Genomic DNA, 27,134 nt, shown 5'->3' with positions numbered 1-27,134 from the left:
TAAAAGTGTTATCTGCCATGAAGCCCACCTTGTGCACAGAGAACCTTTTGCCTCCCAAAATAATTCTAGACAATATTGATATTTTCGCGCCCATTTTCACAAAAATAATCACTGCATCCTTTCGCAATCAAGCCAAAGGAAGCTAGTAGTAACCTAGCTGCATAAAAAAGGTAACCATCATCCCTCTTGTAAAAAAAGCCCAACCTTGATCAAAGACAACCAGGCAACTTAAGGCCTATAACTAATTGCAATTTCATCTTGAACATTATGGATAAAGTAGCTACTGCACAACTGCAGACACACGTTGAAGCCAATGAGTCACTTCATCAACAACAATCTGACTTCCGCACTGCCCACAGTACAGAAACTGCCATGCTCGATCCTCAGACAAAAATGTTGAGCATAATGTATAAGGGTAGCACAGGCTTGCTTATCCTACTTGATCTTAGCGCTGCTTTTGATCTCCTGGACCACGATCTCCTTAAGCAGGTATTAGAGAAAACAGCTAACTGTTCTGAGGAGGCAATCCGTTGGATAACCTCTTTTCTAACAGACAGGAAATCCAGAGTGCATTGGGTAGACACATTCTCTGCTGAAAAGGACATTCTCTGTGGTGTTCCACAAGGAGCTAGTATGTATGTTACTCTTTAACCTCTATTTGCGGTTTTTGTGCCTAGTTCTGTATAACATCAACATCTTTTTCACCAATTATGCTGATGATGCTCAGCTGGTGGTGGAGTTAAGCGGGGACTATGAGAAGGACAGTGAAACAGTAACACATTACACAGTTGAATCCTGGATGGACCAAAACTGGATGTGCCTGAATGGCAAGAAAACTGAGTTGATGGTCTTTGGATCTCATCAAGCCAGAGCCAAACTGTCCCAGAAATATGAATCCTTCTTGATCAGAGACACTCACATCCAGGTACTGGGTAAAGTTAAAACCATGGGGTTGATGCTGGAAGCATCTATGAGCGTGGATGCCCAAGCTCATTATGTCAGTAGAAATTGTTCTTACTACCTCAGGCTCTTGAAAGCTATTAAACCTTTTTTGAGTGACGAGAACTGTGCTACTATAGCAAGAGCGACTATTCTTTCACCCCTGGATTATGGAAATGCACTCATGCTGGGAGCTAATAAACACTGCATTGCCAGATATCAACATATCCAGAACAACACAGTTAGGATAATTGAACAAAAATCTAAATCCGAGCATATTGGCAGGGCCAGGAAGGAACTACACTGGTTGAAGGTAGAAGACAGAGTACACTTTAAGGCACTTACTCTAGTTCACAAATGTCTCTACAGGAAAGTCCCGGCCTATCTTAAAGCTAAGATTAACTTTTATGTAGAGGGTGAACTTTAAGATCAGCAGTCCTGGGCACTGTGGCGTTGGTCCTCTTAAGCAATCCAATGGCCTGGGTAAATCCTTCCCGACAGTAGCACAGGCAAATAGAACAAACTACCAGTAAACCGAAGACTGGAGTCTAGTTATTTAGCATTCAGAAAAAAATTGGAGACTCACCTATTTGAGTAAGCCTATTTCATCAGAACAGCTAGACAGTTACATGTTTAGTGTTTGCTTGTGCCAAGTGTCTTGTGCATTTGTTATGAGTCTCGTCTGTTACTAGTTGTGTCTCTATGTTGTGCCCCAATGCTTGCGAGTTTTCGGCGCATTACAAATGAATAAAAAAAAAATATATATATATATATATAAAAATACATACGCAGTCTTTCATGCATGCACAAACACACATTTACAAAAAAAAACGTTCTTACCTTTTTCAAAATGCATTGCTGCTGCGAGAAACTCCTCTCTGACTGCAGGCAGGCCTTTCTGTCACCTTTGATCCACGCACGCATGCAAGGTCTGTCATGCGCAGAGCAGGGGAGCCAGAGCGTTCCATGCCCTGTGGGGGGCAGGAGGGGGTCTTTTTAAAGCCATTCTGATGGAAATAATTTCTTTTTAAAGTCAGACTCACTTAAAAAATAAATTAATGTAAAAGCCTTCTTTGCTTTCGGTTGCTTTCTGCCTCTGCAGACCCCAGGAGTTACAGAGGCAGGTGCCGCACAGGAGTTGGCAGGGGTTGCAATTGGCATCCCTGATTAAGTGTCCAACAGTTCTTCCTTTTCAGTACAAAGTACAGTCCAGGCTTCACTGGTCTTCTCCTTAAGCAATGAAATAAGGCAGAACACTCGCAAAGTATCCTTGGCTTCTTATTCTATTCTTAACAGCATTATTGTTAAGAGACCCCTATTGTAACTTCCTTGACTTGCAATGTCTATCTTTTGATTATTGGGACACGGGAGATTTCTCCCGCTGCACTCTTCGCTTTTGCAATCTTTTTTCAATTATTCTGATGTGGGAGCTTTCTTTTCATGCCCTCCTCACTCTTAGTAATTTTGGCACTGTTACTGCGACGAGGGAGAATACTACAGAGATGTTCTTCAATCGTGATACCTTCTCTGCAATTACTCTGACGAGGGAGATTACTCCCAAAATATTCTTCAGTATTGACGGTTTTAACACTGTTACTGTGAAAAGGGAGATTACTCCTGATGTGTTCCTCACCCTTAATACCTTCTTGGTAACTACTGTGACGAGGAAGAATTTTCTTGAAGTACTCTTCAGTATTGCCCAAACCCCTACTTGGTCTCCTGTGTCTCCCGTTACCTTCTTTCTCGTGGGGCCACATCACCGGCTCTTCGCAGACTGTTGGTCTTGCGTCTCTCTCTTTCCACTCCCTTCTGTACCGCATTGGCACCACGGCTTACTAGGTGTTTCGGTGTCAGCGTAGTTCAAGGACCTCAAGGTCCACCTCCCTGAGGTCATGCCACCGTTGGCCTGGTTCCAGCTGCTGCCTAGTTCAGTTCTCCACTCCACGACTGGGAGTTCCTACAAGCATTCCACAACATCCTCAAGGCCGAGGACCAGCTTCGTCTGCTTGCCTCCTTGTTCCTAGGTTTGAACTTCCCAGGGTTGACAGGCTTCACGCTAGGTTCTCGTTTCAGTAAGTCCTTTCTTGCTTTTTATGGTCTGAAGCTGGGTCCTCCCCATCGTAGGGCCAGAGTTTCTCTTTTGTGCCGATGGGACATTCTTCATGCTTCCTTGGGCCCACCTCTTCTCAGTACTGCAGTTACTTAGAAAAGAAGTGGTTTGCATCACTCCTTCAATCTTCCTCTTCTCAGTACTTTTGAGAGATGACTCACGATCGCCCTGTTTGTTCCTCCTTGTGTTGGTATTGTCATGTTTTATATAAGGAAAGGAGGGAAGACCTAGAGGATGGCATGATCTCAAAGGTAAGGGGGTTAGGGAGTTCTATCATGGAACGGGAGCCCTAGTCCCCATGAGGGGAGTCTCTCCCTGTGAGGTTCCACATTCCACCACCCCTACAGGGATTGTGTCATGGCCACAGAGCAAGGACCGCATGTTCCATCACATAAAGGGTCCAGTTGGACCCAGTCCTGGCACCTTTGGAGCCAGGCTCATGAGGAAGTGTGCTCTGCACACTTTTATTCTGGTGCAAGTGCTATTTCCTCCCCTGCGGGGCCTCCATGTGCATCCAGGTCGGGCGTGGCCATAGGAATACATTGGGCTGCACGTGCAGCATCTTCTGGGAGTGGCAGGGTGGGGCCACAAGGCAGAGCAAAGAGGCGTGGCTGTGACCAGGCTACTTAAGCCTGCCCTGCCCGCATGCAAGCACTTTGCGGTAGTCTGCTTATAGCAGCGTAACTCTCACCACCGCCTGAAGCACATCTTATCTGATTCCAGCAATACCATTGTCTGAAGCGCATCTTACCTGATTCCAGCAATAACAACCGCCTGCAGCGTATCTTACCTGATTGCAGCAATAATCATCGCCTGCAGCGCATCTTACCTGATTCCAGCAATACCATTGCCTGAAGTGCATCTTACCTGATTGCAGCAGCCACCGCAGTCGGAGCGCATCCTTACCTGATCCCGGCTTCCAACACTTACTCGGGAGCCCATCTTCAGCCAGCATCCTCACGGATCCAGGCATCTATCACCTGCCGGCTGATCTTCGGATAGCAGCGTCCCGTCTGACTTCGCCAGGCCATCCCTGCAAGAGAAAAGGACAAACAAGGTTAGAAACAACATAAAGACATTAAGCTAAGGTCACGCGCAACACAATCCTCGTGTTTGACCTTAGAACCAAACTTACAATCTATTGGGACATCGTAAACTCCTCAGGCATCCATTGGGGCTCGCTTCCAGCACTGCAATTCCGCTGGGCCTCTCATCACCTATTGGAGAGAAGGAAAGACGTTACAAGGGATACAGACAATAATAACAGAAAAAAGACATTACAAAAGAATACGGACAGTAATCATTGTTGAAGAACACTTATCTTTCAAGTGGATCAGCCACAGCCGGTCTGGGCTGCCACGCACATTGACCAGTGAAGAAACTAGGTCTATCTAAGGCACACCTGCAGTGAGAAGCAGGACGGAGAGCTCACCATCATAAATAAACAGGTGAGACTATCTGTGTAGGCGCATGCTCACCACTTCTGGGAAGAAGGGTTCGAGGGGAAACCAGAGCCATATCACAGCATTCTCACGCCCTCTCATATTCTCTCAGGGGCAGTATCAACAACCAGCGCAGTCCACAACACAGGAGCAGGGGAAGTAGCCTGACCCAGGGGAGCCATTTCCAGGGAGGGCTGCAACTGTGCCCCAACATCCCTGATGAGACCAGGTGAGCGTAACAGATAGTTACATAGCATGCTCACCTCCCTAGCCTCACAGGAATGGGATCCCCTCTGTGGAGAAGTGACAAGATCACATGAATCGTCACACTTTACAGTGCCACTCCATCTTGTACTACGATCGACCCGTTTGCTCCTGAAACAGTCAAGGACTTAATCTCCATCACCTCCCCTTATCTCTGTGAGCTCTTTAAAATCTCTCTGTCTCTCTCCACTAGACTTTGTCCTGCCTCTTTCCAGTCTGCAACTGTCTTATTCCTTTTGAAGAAGCCCCCTGCTGACACAAAGACCCTGGAGAATGATTGCCCAGTTTCCCTCTTTCCCCATTATTAAAAGTACCTTGACCTGATGGTTTTCAACTGTATCACCAAGTACCTAGAGGATCCACTTCAATCTGGATTCCCTAGTAAACACTCCACCAAGATAGAACTCATGTATATCGCCTACTTTCTCTCAGATGCTCACCATTACACATTGTCTTCTATACTCATCCTTTTGTTTGTCTGCCACGTTAGACACTATTGCCAACTCCTCTTTCCTCCTCACTTTCCAGGACCTTGGGTTTCATGGATCGGCTCTTGTGTGGGCTGCTCCTACCTGGACAGTGGCTCCTTTAAAATCACTGACCCCACCTCTCCCCCTGTCAGCATCTCCCAACAATCAGTCCTTGGACCTCTGCTTCACCGTCTATACCGCTGCATTAGAAAGACTTCTCGCCATTTGACTTTGACCATCACCTCTTTGCTGATGATTCTGAAGCCATCTCTTGAACGGTATTACCCAAATTGACCTTTTACAATTGACCTTTTTCACAATTTATCTAATTATAGTGGTCCTAATTGACCTCCTGCACAATTGACCTTTATATTATTTTTGTTATTTTATATATGTATTGGGTTGGTTTTGGATTAAAAATAATATAAGGGGATTGGTTGGGGGATTGCAGGGTGTTTTGGATTGGGTGTGGGGTTGCGGGAGGTTTCCCCCGCATATATGTCCTAATTGACCTTCTAAATTAGGTCAATTCTCCCGAGGTCATTTGTGAAAAGGTCAATTACTATACAACCCTCAGAACAGATCACCAACAGTCTCACTACAGTCTGTCACTGGACTGCTCTCCACTGCATTATGCTGTATTCTTAAAAAACAGGAGTCATCTTTTTCCCCTTTCGTATCTCCTTCCTGCCCGACCTTTTTCATTCCTCATCCAAAGCTGGAAACCTTGAGGCCCTTTTTTATAGCAACCCCAGCATGCAACATTTCATCAATACCACTGCCTCTGCTGCTCTCATTAACCTCCTCAACATTCATAAAATGTGTCAATTTCTTGTTCACCACACTACCAAAATTCTACTCTCCATCCTCGTACTGAGTGTTAGGGAGAATTCTCTTATAAGGCTAATTTCCCAAACCTAGTGAGCCCCCCAGCAGCTTTGCTGGATTTTTGGGGTTTGTTTCTTTCTCCTGCTAAGAGTGAGACTCTTTTTCTCCCACTCTTAGGCATGATTTGAGGTATGTCTTTGACTTGGTATGTGCTTATGGGCTATGGGGTATTTTACTCCATAGGGTATCATCTGTTTTGGTATATGTGTCACACAGCACCCTCTGTGCAGTAACACAGGGGTGTCATAGTGGCCCCCAAACATAGACTCCATACCCTGGGACTGACTACTGTCTCCCGGGGCATGTAAAGTCACCATTGGCTTTATTAGTCCAAAATTGTGAACAGACCCAGTACAAACCATCATATTGTGGAAGTACTGGAAGGGGTTAATTAGATTGCCCCTTGGTCTGTTTCCAAGGGGGCACTGTCCATTCACCCCTTGTCGAGTTTCTGGCTGGTGGTAGTGGTTACCACGCAAAATATTCCACCAGAATATTTCCTATGGGATTTTCCCATTCATTTTAAACGCACCACTTTTTTGGTGCATTGTAAAGATACCGCCAGTTTATTTAATTAATATAAAATCACCGGTTGGGTCTTTTCGCCAGAACTCTTTTACAAAATGGCGTATGTGTCCGTCTCTGTAACTCCAACCAAGGTCGGGCCCTTTGTTCCACTTTTTGGCGGGCTTCTCCACAGAAGCCCTCCAACTGGTGCCACTTTGTCTGGGATTCACAGGATGTGTGGGTGCGGGAATTGGCACCCTGGACTGCATTGCCTTAGCAACCCAAGTCACACTCTGTTCTTATTGGCCCAGTGGTGAGCCACCCGGCTTCCTCACTTTTAAAGGTACTGTGTTCCACCTGGCCTCCCTTTCCATGGATCGCTAAAGGTGACCCTTAAATCCTTGGCTTTCCAACTGGGTTGGCCCCCAGACCTTCTAACTTCACCTTTTGCATCAAACCAACCTCTTTTGAACATTTAGCAAAGACTTGAATGCATTTTTAAACTGTGTGATCTTGGGCACATTTCACCTTGCTCCATTTAAAGTGGCCCTGGCCTATGAACTTTGGCTCTACAGTAGACTCTACCTTCACTAGCTTGCTCTGGTCTTAGAAAAGTGTTGGGAACTGTTTTATTTTCATGACCTGTCTTTTTCTCTCCCTCTAACTTAATTATTGGAGTGCCATCCAAGTTAAGTGCTCGCATCTGTTTTACAAATAGTGGTGTTTTGACCTAGACTCGTCTAATAATTATTAAGAGAGGTGTGCATACTTTTTCTGATTGTGTTTGAACTTGCTTTGATTTATAGTGCTTAGTGTATTTCCTAAAGTGTGTTTTAAATAAATAATTATATACTTTTGATAACAGTCTCTGGTCAGTGTTTGTTTGCTCCACTGTGTTTCTGGCCCTATTGTGTATCCTCTGTATACTGCCCTACTCATCTTGAGAGAAGTCGGAGTGCTCAGCCACAGCTACCAGGTAAACCTGGGTGGTACAGACTGCTACCAATTGGGTTTACTGCTTACTCCTGTAGTCTTAATCTTTTTGCAGTGTTCCCCAAGGGAACTGCACAGGATTCTGCCTAACACTGAGCACACTCAACTACTGCTCAAACACTCTTTGGCCTGCCTCTCTAACCCTTTCTACCTCCAGACACCTTACTCTCTCCAGACAGTCCTCATCGTCACTACCTGCATTCTCTAAAAGCAGCATAGATCCTCCCCCACTTCTACCTAACAACACCACGTTAGTTGGAGCTCCATGCACAATTGCTCCCTTTAAGTTCCTTCTCCTAGTCTACAAAGTGAACAATGGTCTTGCTTCTCAATACCGGTCTAACTGTATCACTGTCTACTCACCATATCTTTCCTTCCACTCATCCTCTGCGATCAAACTCGCTATCGAATGCCTCTCTGTGCCTCCTCTCACTTCCGCTCTTTCTTACTGCTCACCCCATTCCATTTAAACCATCAGAATCAAAGTCAGCCTGGCTGTGGATCTCTTCAAAGCTCAACTTAAACTTCACTTTTTTAATACTTGTGTTTAGCCACATATCAGCTTTTACAAGGATGAGGATCATCGTTCCTCAAGTTCAGTTAAAATCGTATTCCATTAGTTGCTATTTGGTTTTTCCATTAATGCAATTTTCTTGAAGGCTTTGTTTAAAATCTTGGTCCCTGTGATTGACCATCTCGTGTTTACTCCAGAGATGAGGCAGGCCCACCACATTTCTTCTTCACGCAGATCGTGAGAAGAAAACGAAGAACAAAGGTAAGCTGTCCTTACTTCTCTAGTTGCTTGGCACGATAGCATCAGGTGTCTGATGGATTCAAGTTGATGGTTCTCTGGGCACAGTCTACATTCGCTTGAGTTTGACTCAGATCTTCTCTCCAAGATTTCATGAGTCAGGAGAATATTGAGCAGCGCTCTCATATAGGTACCTCTTAAATTTTTGTCCGGAAATTTATTTATATACTCCAACAGATCTTTACGTTTTCGTGAAGTCGGAGGAAGATGGGCCATAGACTTACTTTTTGCTGATTTTTCTTGGGTAAATGTCCAGTCGATATCTTCCATTTTCTGTTTTACTTTCAGCGGGTTAGAAGTCAAAATTTCCTCCGTACATGCTATCGATTCAAGTAGAGATTTTTTCTTTTCCACCCAGGTGTTTAGCATGCGACAGGTTCCTTTAGTGATTTCCTCGGCAATCTGTCTGTAGACTGGTGGACTGTCTGACATTAGGATCTTCCAGTACAATTGCATACTTGTGTGTTCTACCATTGCGGCTAAAGACAGCAGACCTAATTCCTGACGAATTACTGAAATCGGAGTGGACTTTGGCAAATTGAGCACAGATCGCCAAAGGAAGCCTTCTCATCATGGCCATAATGTTGAAGGAATGGCCGGGCTTGCGTCCATCCAATAGGTGATGGCTGGAATCACTTTAAATTTATAGAATTGGAGAGCAGGGAGCAATGAAAATCTGCTGTATTTTCTGTCTATTGCTCGAGTTTGTGCCGTTAGGTTTTGCTCCAAAGAGCTATTTGCATTCCGGCGTCAAGTGTTGAGCAGTCTATTGTTACACCAAGGTATTTAAAGAGGGCCACTTGTTCGATTTTGGTCCCGTCCATTAACCAGCTGTGTTTCGAGCTTCTCTTTGGTGCTTTCTCCAGAATCAGAATTTTTGTCTTGCCTTTATTTATTTCTAGGTTGTTTTCCTCAATGTAGTGGACCAAGCTGTTGAGTTATTTTTGAAGTCCAACCGGAGTTTGGTCCAACAAAATAAGGTCGTCGGCATACAGTAGTCTGGAAACTGATGAATTCCCGATTTTTGGGGGAAATGCCCGAGCCGTTGTTGCTGTTTTTTTTTAATCACCTAAAAAGGTGATAAACAGGGCGGGAGCCAGCAGGCAGCCCTGCTTTACTCCTAGATACAAAGGAATTTCTGCTGAAAGAAGGCCTTGCTGATTGAGTCTCACTCTCATTTTTGTGTCTGAATGCAAAGCAACAAGGGGACCCAATATGGATGCAGGGCACTTCCACGCCACAAGTTTCTTCCACAGTTTGTCTCGATCTACCCGATCGAAAGCCTGAGTGAGGTCGATGAAGACTAAGAACACTTTCGGCGCACCATCCCTGATCTTTCTCTTGATGATGTTGAGAAGCATTATATTAACGGAGGTGTTGATGTTTTTTAAGAACCCTGTTTGGAGGGGATCAGTGCAGGGCGAACACTTAGCCCAAGCTTGAAATCTTTCCAATAGCAGGCTAGCAAAAATCTTTCCAATAATATCCAAGAGGGCTATCGGGCGATAGTTGGTTGGATCTTCTCTGACGCCCTTCTTGAAAATAGGTACAACCACTGCTGTAGTGCAGGATGTGGAGATTGATTTTGTATCTTTACATTGGGTGAATATCTGGCTAATTAACTTTGCCCACTCCTCCGGATGACGTTTCAAGTCTAGGTTTATCAGAACATCTGGACCAGGTGCTCTGGATGATTTCAGCTTCTTAGTGGTTCTTAAAATATCGTCTTTATTGGTTAGATCTTCCCATCTTATGGTATTAATTTTCGTTTTGGTTAGGAACACCCAGAGGTTTGAAGAGCGCCGGTAAATAGGTTAGCCATTTGGATTCACTTAGAGTTTGTGAGCGCCTCACTTGTCTGGCTGGTAGACGATCGAATAAGAGACCAGAACACTCTGGTTTCTTACTGCTCAAAGTTTTGAGCATAACTTCGGAGCCCTGCTGATAGAGCGTAGCACGATAACTCCTAAGCCATGATTTGTAGATTCTGGTCTCTGCTGCTAGGGCCGCTCTTGTTTCCCACATGTTTTGCTTCATTAAGACTCTTTGGACCTTTCTTAAATGACGTCTTTTATCCACTAGCACTTTGCAATAGTCGTGTTTTGCTAGAGGGGAACTGTGGATCTTGAACTATTGGCAACTCTGTATTTAAGCAAAAGAGGTTGATAGTTGAGTGGGGCTAGCGGCCCTGCTTGATCGGGTAGGGATACTTTTTGACTGTACTTTCTAGTTGTAGCAAGTATGTCCGAAGCTGAAAAGTCTTAGTCGAGTTTGTTGCTGATTCGACTCAACATTCAAAGTCCAGGGTGGATTCTGGGTGTGGCAAGCATTTCAGGTCACCGATAGTAAATTATGATCACTAGCTGCAGTTCTTTGAACTGAGAAGTTCGAGATTAGGGTTAACATGGCGTATGAGACAAAGATGTAATCCAAAGTCGCAAAAGAAGTATCTCTTTCCCAGGTAGGGATGAGAGGCCCATTGTCTGAGATTGTGGCAGTGTTATAAAAGTTTCGCAAATTCATCATTTCCATCCATGCCACGCCACGCTCTTCGGCCCCTGATCTTTTGGTGATCAGTTCAGTGGATGTTGTGTGTCTTTGGTGGCAGGGGAGATGATCACTGTGTAGCCATCAAGCGCCGGTAGATCTTCCAGCCACTTCTCTTGTAGACAAAGAATGTTGAAGTCTGCAGGGTTTCACAGAGGAGTGGCTAACCTAAACGGTGGTTTTCAGCATTTTCATCTGTGGTTGCTATTTCCTGGTTTTCAGTACCAGGACTTTTGGGAGCCAAGCCCAAAGGCCTTCACGCTCATTCGTGGAGTTCTCTTTAGGCATTAGATCGGACCGCTGAGTGGCAGTGCCATGTACATACGTCCTGAGTGCCATGGACCTCGGCGAGCTTGGAGTCGCTTTAACCTTGGAGATGCCGTCCGACTCGTTCCCTGTTCTAGTTGAGGGGCCAATACGTTGGCACCTCGGACTAGACCTCCTTGCATAGACGTCGGAGTAGTAGCAATGAGCCCGGTCGTAAGACTTGCCGTCAGAAGAGCCTGTCGACTGCTCCGTGGATGGACTGGAGTACCTACCCCCTCTCAGATTTTCATACAGTTCTTCCGTTCTAGAAATGTAGCGGGGGTTTCTGTGCTCGATCTTCCTTGTGGTCGAGAGAGTCATTTTGCTTTGTTCAAGCTGTTTGATTTCCGTGAGCCTGCAACCCTTTTTTAGCAGATAGTTGTACACTTGTACAGTTCAGTGTCACTCACAGCCTGCGAGATACTCACTGCCAAATTGCAAACCTCCCCCACAAGCACGATCACCCTCCACCTCATATACAGACCCCCAGGATCCCCTGGGGTCTTTGAAGAAGACCTCACATCTCTCATTGCTGAAAATTCCAAACACTCAGCACAAATTATGATCCTCGGGGACTTAAACCTCGGTTACCAGGACCCGAACGATGCACATGCTGCATCCCTAGCCAATGTCCTAACAGAACATGACTTCACACAACTCAATGTACTCCCCACCCACCAAAAGGGCAGAATCCTTGACTGGGTAGCAACTTACAACTGCAATACAACCTGTAAGGACCCCCAACCTCTGGCATGGACAGATCATCACCTGATCCCTCTTGAGGTCAACATTAACCATGTACTACCCAATAAATACCCCCTGGCACCAGCCTGTCCCACCAGAAACAAAGGCAACATTACTGCCGAAGCCCTACTACCTCTGGTCCTACCCACCCTCAACGCTCTCCCAGCCAACGCTGACTTAAACCTATTGATTGACACCTTCAATGACTCCATGGCTAAGGCGATGGACACCATTGCCCCCCTGAAACTACGTAAAGATAAACCAAAAGCTCATCTGAACTCGTGGTACACCCCTGAACTCAAATTACTCAGAAAAAAGAAAGCTAAGGCACAACTCACATGGAAGACCAACCCTTCTGTGGAAAACAAATCTAACCTCACAAACATATCCTCTCTATACAAAAGTGAGATAATTCACACCAAAAAAGATGTATACAACACCTGGCTTGTTCAGGCAGGGTCCTCCACTAAAGAATTATTTAAAATTCTAAAAGAACTAGAAAACCCTATTTCACCTCCAGACACCTGTTTGAAAGACAAATCCTGGTGCACCAGAATCCAAAACGCCCTCAACAACAAAATTACATGTCTCCAAACTAAAATAGAGGACAAACGCCAACAACTCTCCAATAACAAGGTCACTAACCCTAGCCTACCTACGCCCAACACCAGATCGGGCTTCACATTTAAGAAAGTTACCACAGCTGAAGTTCAAAAAATCATCAACTCCTTAAAACAATCGAACTGCAAAGGGGACAGCTGTCCCGCCCAGATTATAAAAGACGCAGCTAGAGAGCTTTCCCCCTTCATCACCAAACTTATTAACCTATCCTTCATCAATAACTCAGTCCCCAGTAACCTTAAACAAGCATGGGTTCTCCCACTCCTGAAAAAACAATCCCTAGATCCAGCCATTCCCACCAACTACAGGCCTATCATCACAGTCCCATTCCTACTAAAAATCCTGGACAGAGTCGCCTGCATCCAAATTCAGGAATACCTGGAAGCCAACCAACTGCTAGGAATATGTCAATCTGGCTTCAGACCTCAACACGGAACAGAAACTGCCCTTGTTGATCTCAAAAGCCAGATTGATGAAATTAAAGACAAAGGCAATGTCGCAATTCTACTCCTCCTAGACCTCTCAGCGGCCTTTGATTTGGTCAGCCACAAAATCCTCTGTAGTCACCTAGCCACCGCAGCTCACTTCTCCTCTTCTGCCATCATCTGGATTCAATCCTTCCTGGCTAATAGAACCATGCGGGTCTTCTCTACAACTGCTGCAGCAGAACCCATCCCCATCTCATGCGGGGTCCCACAGGGCTCCTGTGTATCCCCCACTTTGTACAACATATTTACAAAGCCTCTATTTGACCAACTGGACCATCTGGGTGTCACCTACACGAATTACGCAGATGACACCCAGATCCTCCTCACCATCACAGGCAATTACCAAGCAGACGTCACCCGGATCAACAAAATATTCTCCATCATTCAGGCTTGGATGGCCTCTCATGGCCTCTGCCTGAATGATGAGAAGACTGAGCTCCTCATAGTCGGCTCCCCCAGCAACCTAACTAAACTTAGTGCCAGTTACAATAACATCACGATCAATGGTCACACCATCCCTATTGCCAAAAGCGTGAAAACCCTCGGCTTCTACCTGGATGCCAACACTAACCTCTCCAAACAAACCAATATGATCGCCTCAGCCTCAGCCTATACCGGCAAGCTAATCAGGGTCAGCAGACCTTTCTTATCACCCAATAGCTGCTTCACTCTCGCCAGAGCCCTCATACAATCCAAACTGGACTACTGCAACAGCCTGTACCTAGGTGCTAACCAATCTGTAATTAACAAACTACAGGTACTACAAAGTAACGCTCTGCGCGCAGCCCTCAACATTCCCAGGTGAGAGCATATCTCCACTGCTAGGAAATCCTGCAAATGGCTCTCCATACGCCAGAAAATTGACTTGAAAACCATCTGCCTCATGTACAAGTCCCTTAATCACCTAGCACCACCATATCTAGCTAATGAAGTCACCATGAAACCTGCCACCAGAACCACCAGATCCTCCAACACTCTATGCTTGACAGTGCCCAGATTCCACCTAAAAAGAGTCGGAGAGACCAGCTTCACAGTACTCGCCTCCCAACTTTGGAACACCCTACCGCTCAACATCAAAACTAGCGAGTCCTTCCAGATCTTTAGGAAGCAGGTTATCAGCTGGCTCATGAACAAAGGATAGCACCACTGACTCCTGACCTCACATCCCCCGCACGGTAAACTGCTGCATGTATTGTAAATGACTGTATATTGAAATTGTATATTGCCAACTGTATATTGTTTAAACATATAATTGTAAATTATATTCCTTATACAATATATGTATGTATCATAAGTATGGATGTATGTATTAAGTATGTAACACAAAGATACTTCACATTTATGTAACCGTCTTCTTAAGCGCCCTTCTACCTCTGGGTTTGGAGCGCTATACAAATAAATAAACAAACAAACAAACTTCTGGTGAGAGGGTCTGAACCGCATTTGCTCTAATGTGCAAGCAAGCTTTGGTCATCCGTTCTCTGTGATAGGGTTCTATCAAGGTGAAATAGTCAGTTTGTAAAGCTTTCAAATTGCTTATAGTCGAAAAAAGGTATAGAACTGTTCTTCTGTTCAGTACAAAGTCCTCTTTCGCAGTCAAAATCTGTTCTAACTTATAAAGTCTTGTGATTACTGGAGGCCTGTGATTATTTTTCATTTCTCGATGGGCTTTAGGCCCGTCACAGTCCTCATCATGAATCCTAGAGATCTTACGGCTGCGATCGTCGTCTTGCTCGTATGTCACATGTCTCTGGTCCTTTTTTGGGTGTCTCGTATCTGGAGTTGGTGTCTTGATAGCCGGACTGGCCGAGGTTTTGCGCTGTCCTGTTGGTGACATAGAACTGTGGTCGTATTTTGGTCTTTTCCGATCGTTCGGTTAAGAGCTGTTGGAGCCACAACCTGGCCATTTGTAGCTCGCATCGTCGGGGAAAACACGGCCAAGACATGGGGGTCTTGGTCAGGGTCCATGTGTGTTGATAGATCCATGAGTGCTTGGTCAGCCAAAAATTCCTTGACGGTGATTGGTGACTTTACCAAATCCACCACTTCTCCATTTGATTTTGGTTTTTGCACCAGGCTCGGGATGCTTGCACTGGATTTGCCTATCCGATCTTGAACTCTGTTTAGACTGCTTAACTCCATCTACTTCTGATGTTCTTTTTGTAGCTAAGGATAGTAATACTTGACTCTTGTCACGACCGCCACTTTGTGCCTTTGTTTTTTTGTTTTCAAAAATTGGAAAACCCACGGTTAGATCCACAGTGGCTTTAGGTCGGACCTTGGGGTCCAGAGGTAAGACATCCTCGCATATATGGATGAAGGTTGCTATGGTCGTATTCTGCTTTTCAGTAACTAGCTGGGCACTCTGTGCCCTTTGTGCTTTAGAGGCTGAGGTGGATGAAGGTGCGTTCGCTGATGGAGCACCCAGGGTCTGATTTCGTTGAATTGGGCTGATCGGTGAACCCTGGTGGAGTAGAGGCGACCTTGATTCCAAGCACTTCGCCGAGATCTGTGTTTCACAGTCGACCCTTTTAGACTTGTTACAGTTTGCCAACATTTTTAGAGTTCTGGTCCTGCTGCAAATACTGGAGCTTTTTGTCTTGTTGCACCTGATGGTCTACCACTCTTTGCTCCATGGCCATAATGTATCCCTCGAGAAAGATGAGCTTCGAGTGCATCATCACTATGATGGTCATTTGATCTTTCAATGAATCATTCAACGCCTCATACAGTTTACTGAAGGGGGCCAGAGCTATGGTCACTGTTGACATAATTGTCAAAAGGCCCTGTTTCTTTGTTGGAGTGTCTCTAGAAAATGTGCCAGGTATATCACTCAGTCTGCATTTGTTCATTGGACTATTAGTCACGGAACTTCGATGATGGGTAGGGCTGAGGTTCGGGGTAGGTGGCTCGCAACGTTTTTGTCTACCAACAGTAGGGATCGGTTGCGCAGAATCTTTTTCCTTTGGTGCACAGTAGGGAGGCTGAGAAAACAAATTGTCCAAGCCTTTTTCCTTTGGCACTTCACCATCGGAAAAACAAATTTGTGCGTGGGGAGAGGCCGGTGGGTGAAGTGTGGATTGATGCAGTTCCTTCAACTGGAGATGGATGAACAGTTTCCACTCTTTTGGCATCCTTTGATTTGGGGTCCTTCTCCGAGGGGTACCACTTATCACTGGTGAAGGAACCACAGGCCCAGAGGGATTAGGCACTGTGTCACCCAGCCGCGGACTTGTCAGAGGACCTTCTTCATGATGGCCGGAGAGTTGTCCGTCAGTGACTTCACGTGAAGTTAGGGGGGCGACGGTAGATCGAATTGGTACCTCCAGGGACGTCAATGGAGGGGGAACGGGCTAAAAGAGCAATGGAACTATCGCCTTGATCTTCTCCAGGTGATCTAGCTTACGTGCTTTATTAAACGGTGAAACTTGCAACGCCTCCAAGATTTCTGCATCAGACAATTCGGTGGATAAGTCAAGTTTTCTCTTATGCTGTTTTTTAAAGAAGTCTTCAATGCATTCGACAGCATAGGGATAGGAAGGGCCTTCAATCGCGTCACCCCCGATTTTCTTTTGAGGCTGGTTTTTCTTGATGGTGAAGGTCAAGTCCGCCTCCGGTCCTTTACAGGGTCCCTGTCTGTTGGTAGGAGGCTGGCCCAGCCCTTTTGCTTTTTAACGGCGAGGGCCTTAGTTTGCTGCTTTTTTGCACTGTAACATTTCAGTAGTTGGACTGAGTTCCCACTGCCCAACCCAGCCAACAACTTTGGATCATTTTAGCCGAATTTGGTGAAGTGTCGCACCCCTAGGGTTCACTACACTCGGGCGGGCCAAGATCCACCTCTGGTGGGGCCTCGTCGCCGTTATCCAACGTCCTGTTAACATGGGATGGTGATGTCCTATGTTCACTAGTGTCTGGATCTTCGGGAGCCAAATGGATTACGGCTTGGACCACCTGACTCGAGTGTGGTTGGTTCTGTAGGTGAGGTTGATTAACCGCAACAATAGCCCTCCTTTCAGCGGGGATGGTGTTCTCAGTTGGCGGCGAGGAAGCCACTGTGGACTCTCTCATCTTTTCACTGGGCACGTGATCGTCATTAGGCGGCCCTTCGTTGATAGTTTGATCGACACCCTCATCAGCGTGGGTAACCACTTTCGCCTTCGAACATGCGGCGCTGGAGCGAGCTTCAGGGGAGCCATAGTCACGTTGCATGTAATCTTCGTCTTGCGTGGGGCAGTCTTGAGCCAAAACATCATGTACCTGCTCCTCTAGATTCAAGAGGGATCCATGTTGATGGTATGTTTTGTTATCGGGCGGGGGGATTGCAGGGATTTATTTTTGTACTTCTAGCCTGGTCACCCACCAGGTCCTCAGCAGCAGGGCGAGGAGCGGGGGCGGACGCGCTAACCAGACTCTGATTCAGCTCGATCTGATATCTAGTAGATGTCGCAAGCCCGCCACAAGTTTTAAGGGCTACTGTTTGCCGCTTAGAAACTCCCACCGTTGAGGTACTGTTCAAGGGCGTACGATGACTTCTAAGCCGGCGGCCTTCAACCTCGTCACTTGGGTTATGTGTTTTCAAAGGTGCTTCAAAGAGTACATCGGGATTGATTGTTAGGGCAGAAAACTGCTGGGCAAGCCTTCCACGCTGCGTAGGGGTGAATGAGGAAGATGTTGGTACACAGTGCAAATGACCACTGGCCAGAGCCCACGCCAGCGCCCTCAACCCCCGAGAACACTGCAGAACACTTTCACTCTACTTTCCGCTCCGCGTTCCGCAGCAGAGTGGAGGTTTTGACAGAAATGGCAGCAGCTCAGGTTCGATGAAGACACGCCTCCACAGGTAGACTGGTAGACACAGTAGAGACACTGCGGCAGGTACCGCAGAACACTTTCACTCCACTTTCCGCTCCTGATAATCTGATAATGTAATTTTTGTTATATTTGTCTTGTCAGAATTATCCCTGGACCTAGTTCGATAGCAACCTCGTCCGTCTCCTCCCCCCTCCCCTTACTTGTTTTTTTCGCTCCCGCCCGCTCCCCCCTCCAGCACTATCTGAAATGTCGTCAGGCCTAGGATGATAGTGGCTTGTTTTGTTCCTCCCCTCCCTTTCTGCACCCCTCTCCCTCACCTGTTTTTCTCCGGCTGTACCAGAAATGTCATCAGGCCTAGAACGGTAGTCGCCTGTCTGTTTCCATTTCCTTCCCACACTCCCCCTCCCTTCCTTATCTATGTCTTAGCTCTTGCTCTTTCTGAAATGTCGTCAGGCCGAGTACAATAGCTAATTGCACATCCTTACTGTTCATGGCCTGTAAGATTGTCATTGTATTTTCCCTTGTTTCTTCCCTTGCCTTGAAGCGCTTTGAAACATATTGGGCCTCATTACGACCCTTGCGGAAATGGAAAAATGATGGCGGAAATGCAATACCGCCATCGAACACCGCTCGTTGCGATCATGACCCGTCACCGTAAAGTACGATGCCATTAGCGACACCGCAGTGAACGGCAACGCTAACTGCACCAAGTACGCGCACGCGCGCCTTGCAAAACCGGAATCACCGCCATGGCGCAACGGTACGCGAATTCTGACCCTAGCGGACATGTACTGAACGCCATCAAGCACGTCGTAAAGTACCATTCCGCCATGGCGAGAAATACGGCAACGCGAACCAACCGTAAATGGCCCACTGAGTGCCTGTCTCCCTGGCCTCATTGCACAACTCCTGGCAGGCGCAATGTACACACACTATGCAACCAGTGAAATCCACTATTCACCCATGCATGCCAACGTAGAAAAGCATGCAGGGGCTCAAAGCGCCCCGTGAGTGGGCATCCATGTACGGCATGTCACCATAGCCGTACTGACGCAGCACAGGCATGTGAAGGTACAACACATCAAAATGAAAATCAAGAACACATGACACAAAACAACAGTAGTCCCCCATCGCTTGCCACCAGCGCAAGGCAACATCCACAACAGCATCCTGAGGGGGATTGCACCAGCCCTGTACTCATGCCAGTAAACAAACCAACCATCAGCAGAAGCATGTACCACACAAGTCGGCAGAGTGACTGAGCAGCCAGGCCCATCCCAAGAGGGGCCGATGGGAGCTGCAGGGCACAGATGGCATCAATACAGAAGCTATTCCAATGGACATGACCCCAGTCCCCCTCCAACAAACGCACGCAAACACAGTCACCTGTGACCAGCCACATTCTGAACAACCCATCATTCCACCAATCGACCTGGCTGACAGGCACCAGTCGGCCAAAAGCCAATCCCCCGCCCCTGAACAGCACATCATGTAAACAGACACAATGGCAGCCTCTATCCGTGACCATACTGTGCTACGTAGGCAAACGCGGCCAGTACTGTACCACACAACTCAACTCAGAAGGCGGAACACAAAGCAGATCATCATGCAATACATACCGCCACAAAGCGAAAATCGCCACATCACCTGCAAAGAACAACGCAACACGACAAATATCGGAATACAATTTAAATGCACATCCAAATGACAAAGGCCCCACATCAATTTGCAAAATCCCACCAAAACAACCATCATCACCGAGGGCTGCATCTGCAATAATTGACCGGCTTCCACTTGTGTGACGCCCTGTACCATCATGGCACACAGGGCTTACATCAACGTTCCAAAAGGCAACATGGAAGCGGCAAGAACCGCAGGTCCGTCCCATGAGGCAGGCACTAGTCGAGCTGAAAGGCCGAAATGTTGCACCTAGCCACCAGTACAGCGTAAGGGCATGTGGCCCATTGGCGATCGTCCCATATGATCGAAATGGTGCTCCACTGATTCACCCGAAGCTGCAGGAGTCGAGAGTAAAAACCATCTGGAGGAGTGGCGTAGAGATGGCATCTGCAATAGGGCAGGAGATACCTGTCACCCAAAAGAAACACAAATCAACCGATTGCATTACGGGACTCATGATGCATTACAATCTTCATTCAACACACCAAATCCACACCCATATGCATGCTAGCCCACTCCAAAGGAATATACACACCCCTAATCCAGTATCGAATCACAACGAAACCAATCGAGCTAAATACACCATTGGCAACGTCGGTTACTGTGCATGCGTCCGTCAAGATAGAACCCATGACATGGGATTAGTAACGTGCCTAGACACAAGTGTATGAAGGCGCGTCGAGACAGGGAGGATCCGACAAGGGCAGAGAGACGTATGTCCCACTATGGCAGCCTTGCATCACATAACGCAGGGGAAGGGGAGTGAACCAAGAAACCCATGTACATGGCAGACCCTGAACGGATTCATCAGTCCATGCATCCACACATCATTCCCTCATCCCGCAATGAAAACGCATGAATATTCACTCACATAATATGTGAAACTTCCATCGCGTCTGTGCGTAATGCAGTCCGCAAAAACCACTGTGCCCCTGGCCGGATCTGTAGTGTTGTGAAGCAAGATGGATTTGGGAACGTCCTGCCTTATCGTCCACTACGCTATTGCGCATCCCATTCAATTCATATCATTCATTGCCTGCTCGTTATGGGCCATGTCCCAAGGACATTCTACAATAGAACGTTACATTTCCAGCCAGACCTGTGGGCGTATCCTCGCCGCTACTTCAAAACCAAAAATGCTGGCCTTCGAATTCCTCACTTGCAACATTACGTCGAAAAGGCTTCTGTGAACGCTTGCATTCACAATTACATCAATGTAGTGCGGCTGTGTGTCATAATGCTAACTGGCTGCAATCACAAATGGCACGCCACGCCCGTCGGTGAATTACGTTACTGTGCTGCATGAGGGTCGGCCATCGATCGAGCCCTACATACCACTGACTCTTCACAGGTATGTAAGCGGCTGCAATCATAGCATGTGTAACAATGGGAGCATAGCATGAAAATCAGTCAAAGTACATCACACTGCCATCGGGATTTGATACATGATTCCAATCCCAAGATGCCATGCGGCCAAATGCAGCCTTACGTGCGGGCCGTGCTCGACCAGAAGGGATTGCATCTGCCACAGATTCATTCAATCAGCACAGGTGGAGGCCATACAGGCCGACAGCACATATATTGCAGACCCAAACCCCTCCCACAACCACTCCCACTCCAAAATGCTACCGGCAGGACTAGCGATGTTGGGCCTGGGGTACCAGATAGCACTGCAAGTGCTACAACTACAAGAAGACGACGAACAACAACAGGTACAACAACCGGGCGCACAGGGGAGACGGAGGAGGAGGAGGAGGGCAAGGCAGGGTCAGCAAGGCCCACAAGCACTGCCACCACCACCACGCAGGCGGCCCGCAATCCCACGCCTCCGAGCCGATCCGTTCAACCTCACTGCTGAGCAGATCCACACCCTCTACCGTTTGGACCGGGACACCATAATCGCCATTGTGGACATGACACATGCTGACCTCGTGAGCATGATAGATAGCCCAACCGCCATCCCACCCCTACTGAAGGTGGTGTCTGCACTCCACTTCCTGGCCACAGGCACCTACCAGCACACAGTGGGACAGTTGCATGGCATTTCACAGCCACTGTTCTCACGGACACTCTTCCAAGTGCACGATGCCCTCCTGAAGCACGCCGACGACCACATCACACTACCACGCACGTACCAGGAGATTACCAACGCTAAAGTGGGATTCCATGCACTTGGCGGCATCCCGGGTTGCATTGGTGCCATCGACTGCACCCATGTTGAATTGGTTGTCCCACATGCCATGGAGGTCCAGTACCGCAACCGGAAACAATTTCATTCAATCAATGTGCAAATGGTGTGTGACTCCAACAAGATATTTACGCATTGTTGTGCCAGATTTCCAGGATCTATCCATGATTCTATGGTCCTGAGGAACACAAGAATACCACGCTACATGGAGCGACACGCAGGGCACAGATCCTGGCTACTCGGTGAGTCTCATTTCATGCATGACATCGTGGCCCATTTGATGCGTCAATGACCTTGCAGGGGGGGGGGGGGGCTACTTAGCACTATCATTCCACTGACACCCTTTATTCGTCTCATACAGGTGATGCCGGGTATCCACTGAAGAGATGGCTCCTTACACCAATCCGGAACCCACAGAACGAGCATGAGGAGGACTACAACCATGCCCACTCACGTACCCGTGTGGTCATTGAACAGGCATTCGGCCTACTGAAGGCTCGTTTCCGCAGCCTCAGCAGGTCTGGCGGGGCACTCATATACAGCCATGAGAAGGTTTCTAAGATGGTCATGGCATGTGTCATGCTGCACAACATGTGCATACGTAGGAATGTGCCCATGCCCCCTGACGCTGTACTGCATGCACCTGAAGATGATGATGATGATGAGGGTGGGGATGTGGAGGCACCTCAAGGAGTCCATGAGGCACAGGATGCACGTGCAATCCGACAGAGCATCATAGATGCATGCTTCTAGCAACCACGCATGGTGCCTATTACACGGAAAGGGGACCTGTGGCACTGTGTGTGTGTAGTACAGGCACATTGTGGACTGTACGCCTATGAAGGACTCGTACGCAAATATCAATGTCCACACATGTCATTGGATGATAATGAGGTGCTGTATTGTTAATGTGATTTGATTTATACACCCTATGGACCCGCCACCCAGTGAAGCCCAACACACCCCCTCCACCCTACTACCTCCCCCCCCAACACCAGTGTCCAAATATGCATGCTGTCCGTGGGTAGACGCTATTGCAAGCCCCCTCTACGGGTATCAGGGGCACCCCTGCCCGTGGAGCGCAGGTTCCTGCCAGATCTGCGTTGGGGGCTGCCCTGGACGGAACTTGCCACGGATGAGGTCTCTGCCTGCTCGCGTCCATGCATGTCTCTGAGGGTTTGTGAGAGCTCCGAGAGCACACGGCGCACAGCAGCAAGTTCAGCACAGACGTCTTTGGACGTCGCATGCAGTTCCCCCCTCAGGCTCTCGGTGCTTTTCTCCATTTGTGCTCTCAGGCTCTCGGTGCTTCTCTCCATTTCTCCCCTGAGGCTCTCACTACTTTTCTCTATTTGTGCCCTGAGTGTCTCGGTGGATGTTTCCATGGCTGCCCTGGAACCCCCGCATTCATTTGCATGGTCCTTGAGTAGCGTGGACGCTTCCTGCTGTTGCTCGATCAGCAGGTCGAGGGACTGTTGCCTCTGCTGGGCCATGGACATTTGCGGTGGTGTGACAGGGGGGCTGCTCAACACATGTTGCCTTGGCACAGGACTTGTGGGGGTTGGCCAGTCGTCGTCTTCAGGGTGCCCCTGCGTGGTTTCGTCATGGTGTAGGGGATGGGACATGCAGGGGGATTGGGAAAGGTCATGGATGGTACCTACGTCGCCAGCACTGTTTTCCGTGTCGGAGCATGCTGGCATGACAGCTGTGTCCCCTATGGTGCTGCTACCACCAGAGGCGGTGCCATCAGATACGTTCTTTGGGGGGACCTGTGGTGCTGGGGTTGTGGACTTGCTGGCTGCTGGGGTGCCTGTTGCAGTCCCCTCCAGTGTGCTGCCACTTGATTCCTGCTGCTGCCGTGTCTTGATCCTTGCACCTGAGGTGGAGGCTCTTGGGACGTTGGTCCTGGCCCTCTTTGCAGGCGTGCTGGTAGGGGTGTCCTGCAGCTCGTCGTTGGTATCGGACCCTGTGGTGGAGTAAAGAGGGGCGAGCGTTAGTTATGGGTCTGTCGGATTTGGAATGGCAACGTATCAAATGCATTGGGGTGGTACATGAGGCTGATTTGGGACTGGGCCTTGGAGGTGGTCTCATTTCCGTGTGGATTGAGGATGCATTCATTTGGCTGCCTGCAGTTAGGGGGTGCATGCTGCACATGTAGGGGTTGTTTATGGCTTCTTGATTGATTTGTTTGTTCATTCTGACTTTTAGAGGGCGCTGTCAGGGCTAAGTATGTATTGCACTATGGGGTCACATGGTACTGCACATGTTCGTGGTTTGTGGATTTCGCATTGTTTCTCTTGGCCAACCTACCTGATTCTCCGGATGTCGGCACTCCTTTCTCCATCCCTCCGACTCCCTCTATGCTCTCCATTCCTATGGTGGAGGCGCAGATTTCCTCCCAGGGGGTCAACTTGATGGGCGACTCTGAACCCCCCCCGGTAGCTGTGGCGATGTTCCTGTTCGCAGAAAGTATGCTGCGTACGCGGATCCGCAGGTCGTCCCACCGCTTGCGACATTGCTGTGGCGTGCGGGGTGTTGTCCCCACCGCACTTACGCGCTGTGCCACCAGGACCCATATGGCCTTCTTGTTGGCAAGGGCCGTCCTGGTCATTTGACTTGAGAAGACGACGGCGGAATTTTCCTGTAGGGTCTCGGTGAGCACGGTCAGTTCCTCTCGGGAGAAGTGTACCTGCCGCTTGCGGTCACACGCTTTCTTGGCTACCTTTCCCATATTTATTTTTTTAACTGGGGTTGCTAACGGGTTGGGATGTGTGTCAGGGTCGGATTTTTTATGGTTGTGTTGGGATTCGGATTTTATAGTTGTGCGGCGTGCTGTTTCCCGTTCCGGCCACATGCTTTTACTTCCGTTTCCGTATATTTACGGTGGCCGTAATTTGCGGTGCACGCTCGTTACGGTGACCGCTCATTACGGTGACCGCTAAGATGGGTGGCGGTATTGCACCTGGTGCAGCGTACGGCGGCGGTAAGGGCCGTTTTGGGGTCATTTCCGCCATCGCAGCCTTTCGGATTCCGCCATGGCGTAATGCTCGTGCCCGATGGGTCGTGATTGGCCGCACTTTGCTCCTTCGTGCAATGGCGGAAACGCTATTTACGCTGTTGCGGTCCGGTCAGTCAATTTCCGCAAGGGTCGTAATGAGGGCCATTGTGTATATGCGCTATAAAAATAGACTATCATGTCATATTTGTACCGTAATACTCTTCAGTTTCAAGCACTTGCTGCACTAGGTTAACTTTATCTTTGTGCGTCACTTGTTTCTTATATTTTATTGTTTTGTTTTATCTCCCACTTCGTTCACACCCTCATAAATTGGCTCACCATTTGTTCTCATCTTTGTGCTATTGTCCAGGCAGCCATGTGAGGAATACCTCCACCCTCTGTAAATGTGTTATTGTAAGTCATTTGTGATCGAAATTGATACCCCTGTCCTTTAGATAAATCAGGTCCCCACTACCATTTTGTCTCTCAAAGGTTTAGGTTTCCACCCGGTAATTTCTGTCTTCTTGCTATGAGAGAGAGCAAGAGAGCGAGAGAGCGAGATTTTCTTAGCAGGTGTGATGGTTTTAGTGTTTTTGATTATTGTGTGCGTTAGAGTAAAATGTATATATCTTTAGAACCTGGCTTGGACATTCCTTTTATTTGGGTAGTTTCCATAGTATTGTTGTTTGGAGGTTTCTGCTACTAACTCACATCTCTGAAGATTATAGTCTTCCCTCAGTTCATGCAACCAATACAGAGTCAAAGGAGGTATATTGTTCACTTTATGACTAACACCCCTGAGCCGAATTGTGCTATAATTTGAGGCTAACGCATAGAATCCTTTACTCTCTCTTGTACGTCTTCCAACAAGAATATGGGTTTGTCACATGCATGCTTTCAGAAAGACCTTTATGTTATTTATGTTTGTTATTTAGGATATTTATAGAGCATCCACCTGTATACAAGGGGCAGTGTAGCGCTGTACAGAGCGATCGAGATACATATTTCCACACTGCAAACATTATTGTAGGATTTACTTGGATGTCAATGGTAGAGAACCAAGGAAGGCTGTGTTGGGATTTTAAGCCAGGGTGTCCTTTTGCACCCACTCAGTGAGCTAGAGCTGTGGTCTGTCTATAGGTGGATTATGCTATTTTGTTTGAGCAGTAGCATCCCCATGTGCTTCTCTCTAACTTCCTTAATACAATTTTGAACTGTTTTTGTTTGCTTTGTGTCTAGGCTGAGAGGAGGTGTAAATCTATGAATGAGAAAAAAGCGAGTTTACTACTTGAAAAACAGAGTGAAGACATCCTATCTTTGGAGGAGAAGAATTTCCAGGAGTATGCACAGCATGTTATTGACTCCGTTATCAAGGCTGGTGGAAACCCTTATGCTCTTCAGAGAGCATCACAGGCTGGCTTTGGAGGGGGACGTGGGCCGGTCTGTGCTGAAAGGGGTGGCATCAGACCAAGTTACATGGTTAAAGATGGAAGCGGAGTGGAGTTACCATCATTCCAGAAGGGTTCAACCCAACAGATTAAAGAACTCCATGACCCGTGTGACATCAATCGGTCGAGGAAAAAATTGGGGTTTACCTGGTGAAAAAAGAGAGACCTGAATTCAAAGGATCTTTTAATGTAATGTCTAGAAAGAACATATGCACACTGATTGCAAACAATCTAAATGCCCCGAGTCAATGTCATTGTTGCTAATGGGACTTTTACAAATCTGACATGGGGCTGCTTTTTAAAAATCGAATTCTGTTGATTTTAATGTAAACCAGTATGCTAAATGACAAAAGATATTATTGAAGGGCACATATCTGATAAGTAATTCGTCAGAACTGTATACAATACTATTTTAAAAACACTTCTCGAAACCGGACATTGAAAGAGCATTTTAATGCTGTCATAACAATAAAGTTGTAATTGGTCTTATGACACTGTTTTATTTGTTGAATGTATATTGGGCACTCACTGCAAAAAGAATGTTATCGGTATCAAACACCAGAAGGTCCTGACAATTCCAAATGTCAGTCGGGCTTACAATGCAAATGCAAATTCATTTGTACATACATGGCTTGTACAAAATAGTGGTTAAAATAATGCTATGACTAAAAAAGAAAATGCACCAATAGTTTTGACTGATGATTTGAGATTAGCATCATATCTCCTGGTATCACACAATTTCCCTGCTACCCTTATATGCACAGGAAATTAGCTGTTTTGTCAGGTATTACTGAGAAATGGTGTGATCTCTGCCATTTATCAGTTGATCGCTTTTCAAATCAAATTACATTTACTCTCTTTCAGATATTCTCAAACTGCTA

The 27,134-nt window shown here is 47.2% G+C and overlaps 1 protein-coding gene across 1 annotated transcript in view; it reads left to right on the top strand.

The window, feature by feature from the left end:
* The window catches only part of CFAP210 (cilia and flagella associated protein 210), a 478,304-nt gene extending 451,562 nt beyond the window's left edge, over positions 1–26,742 (top strand). Inside the window, exon 9 of the mRNA XM_069616166.1 lies at positions 26,045–26,742. Within this exon, the coding sequence (XP_069472267.1) occupies positions 26,045–26,407 (363 nt within the window). The 3' untranslated portion in view covers positions 26,408–26,742. The remainder of the gene's footprint in view (positions 1–26,044) is intronic.
* The last annotated feature ends 392 nt before the right edge of the window (positions 26,743–27,134 follow it).

Source organism: Ambystoma mexicanum, chromosome 9 (assembly GCF_040938575.1).
Source record: "Ambystoma mexicanum isolate Mex_15411 chromosome 9, UKY_AmexF1_1, whole genome shotgun sequence".
Lineage (NCBI taxonomy): Eukaryota > Metazoa > Chordata > Amphibia > Caudata > Ambystomatidae > Ambystoma > Ambystoma mexicanum.
The sequence above is the reverse complement of the archived record's forward strand: the minus strand, read 5'-3'. Positions and strand labels throughout refer to the sequence as shown.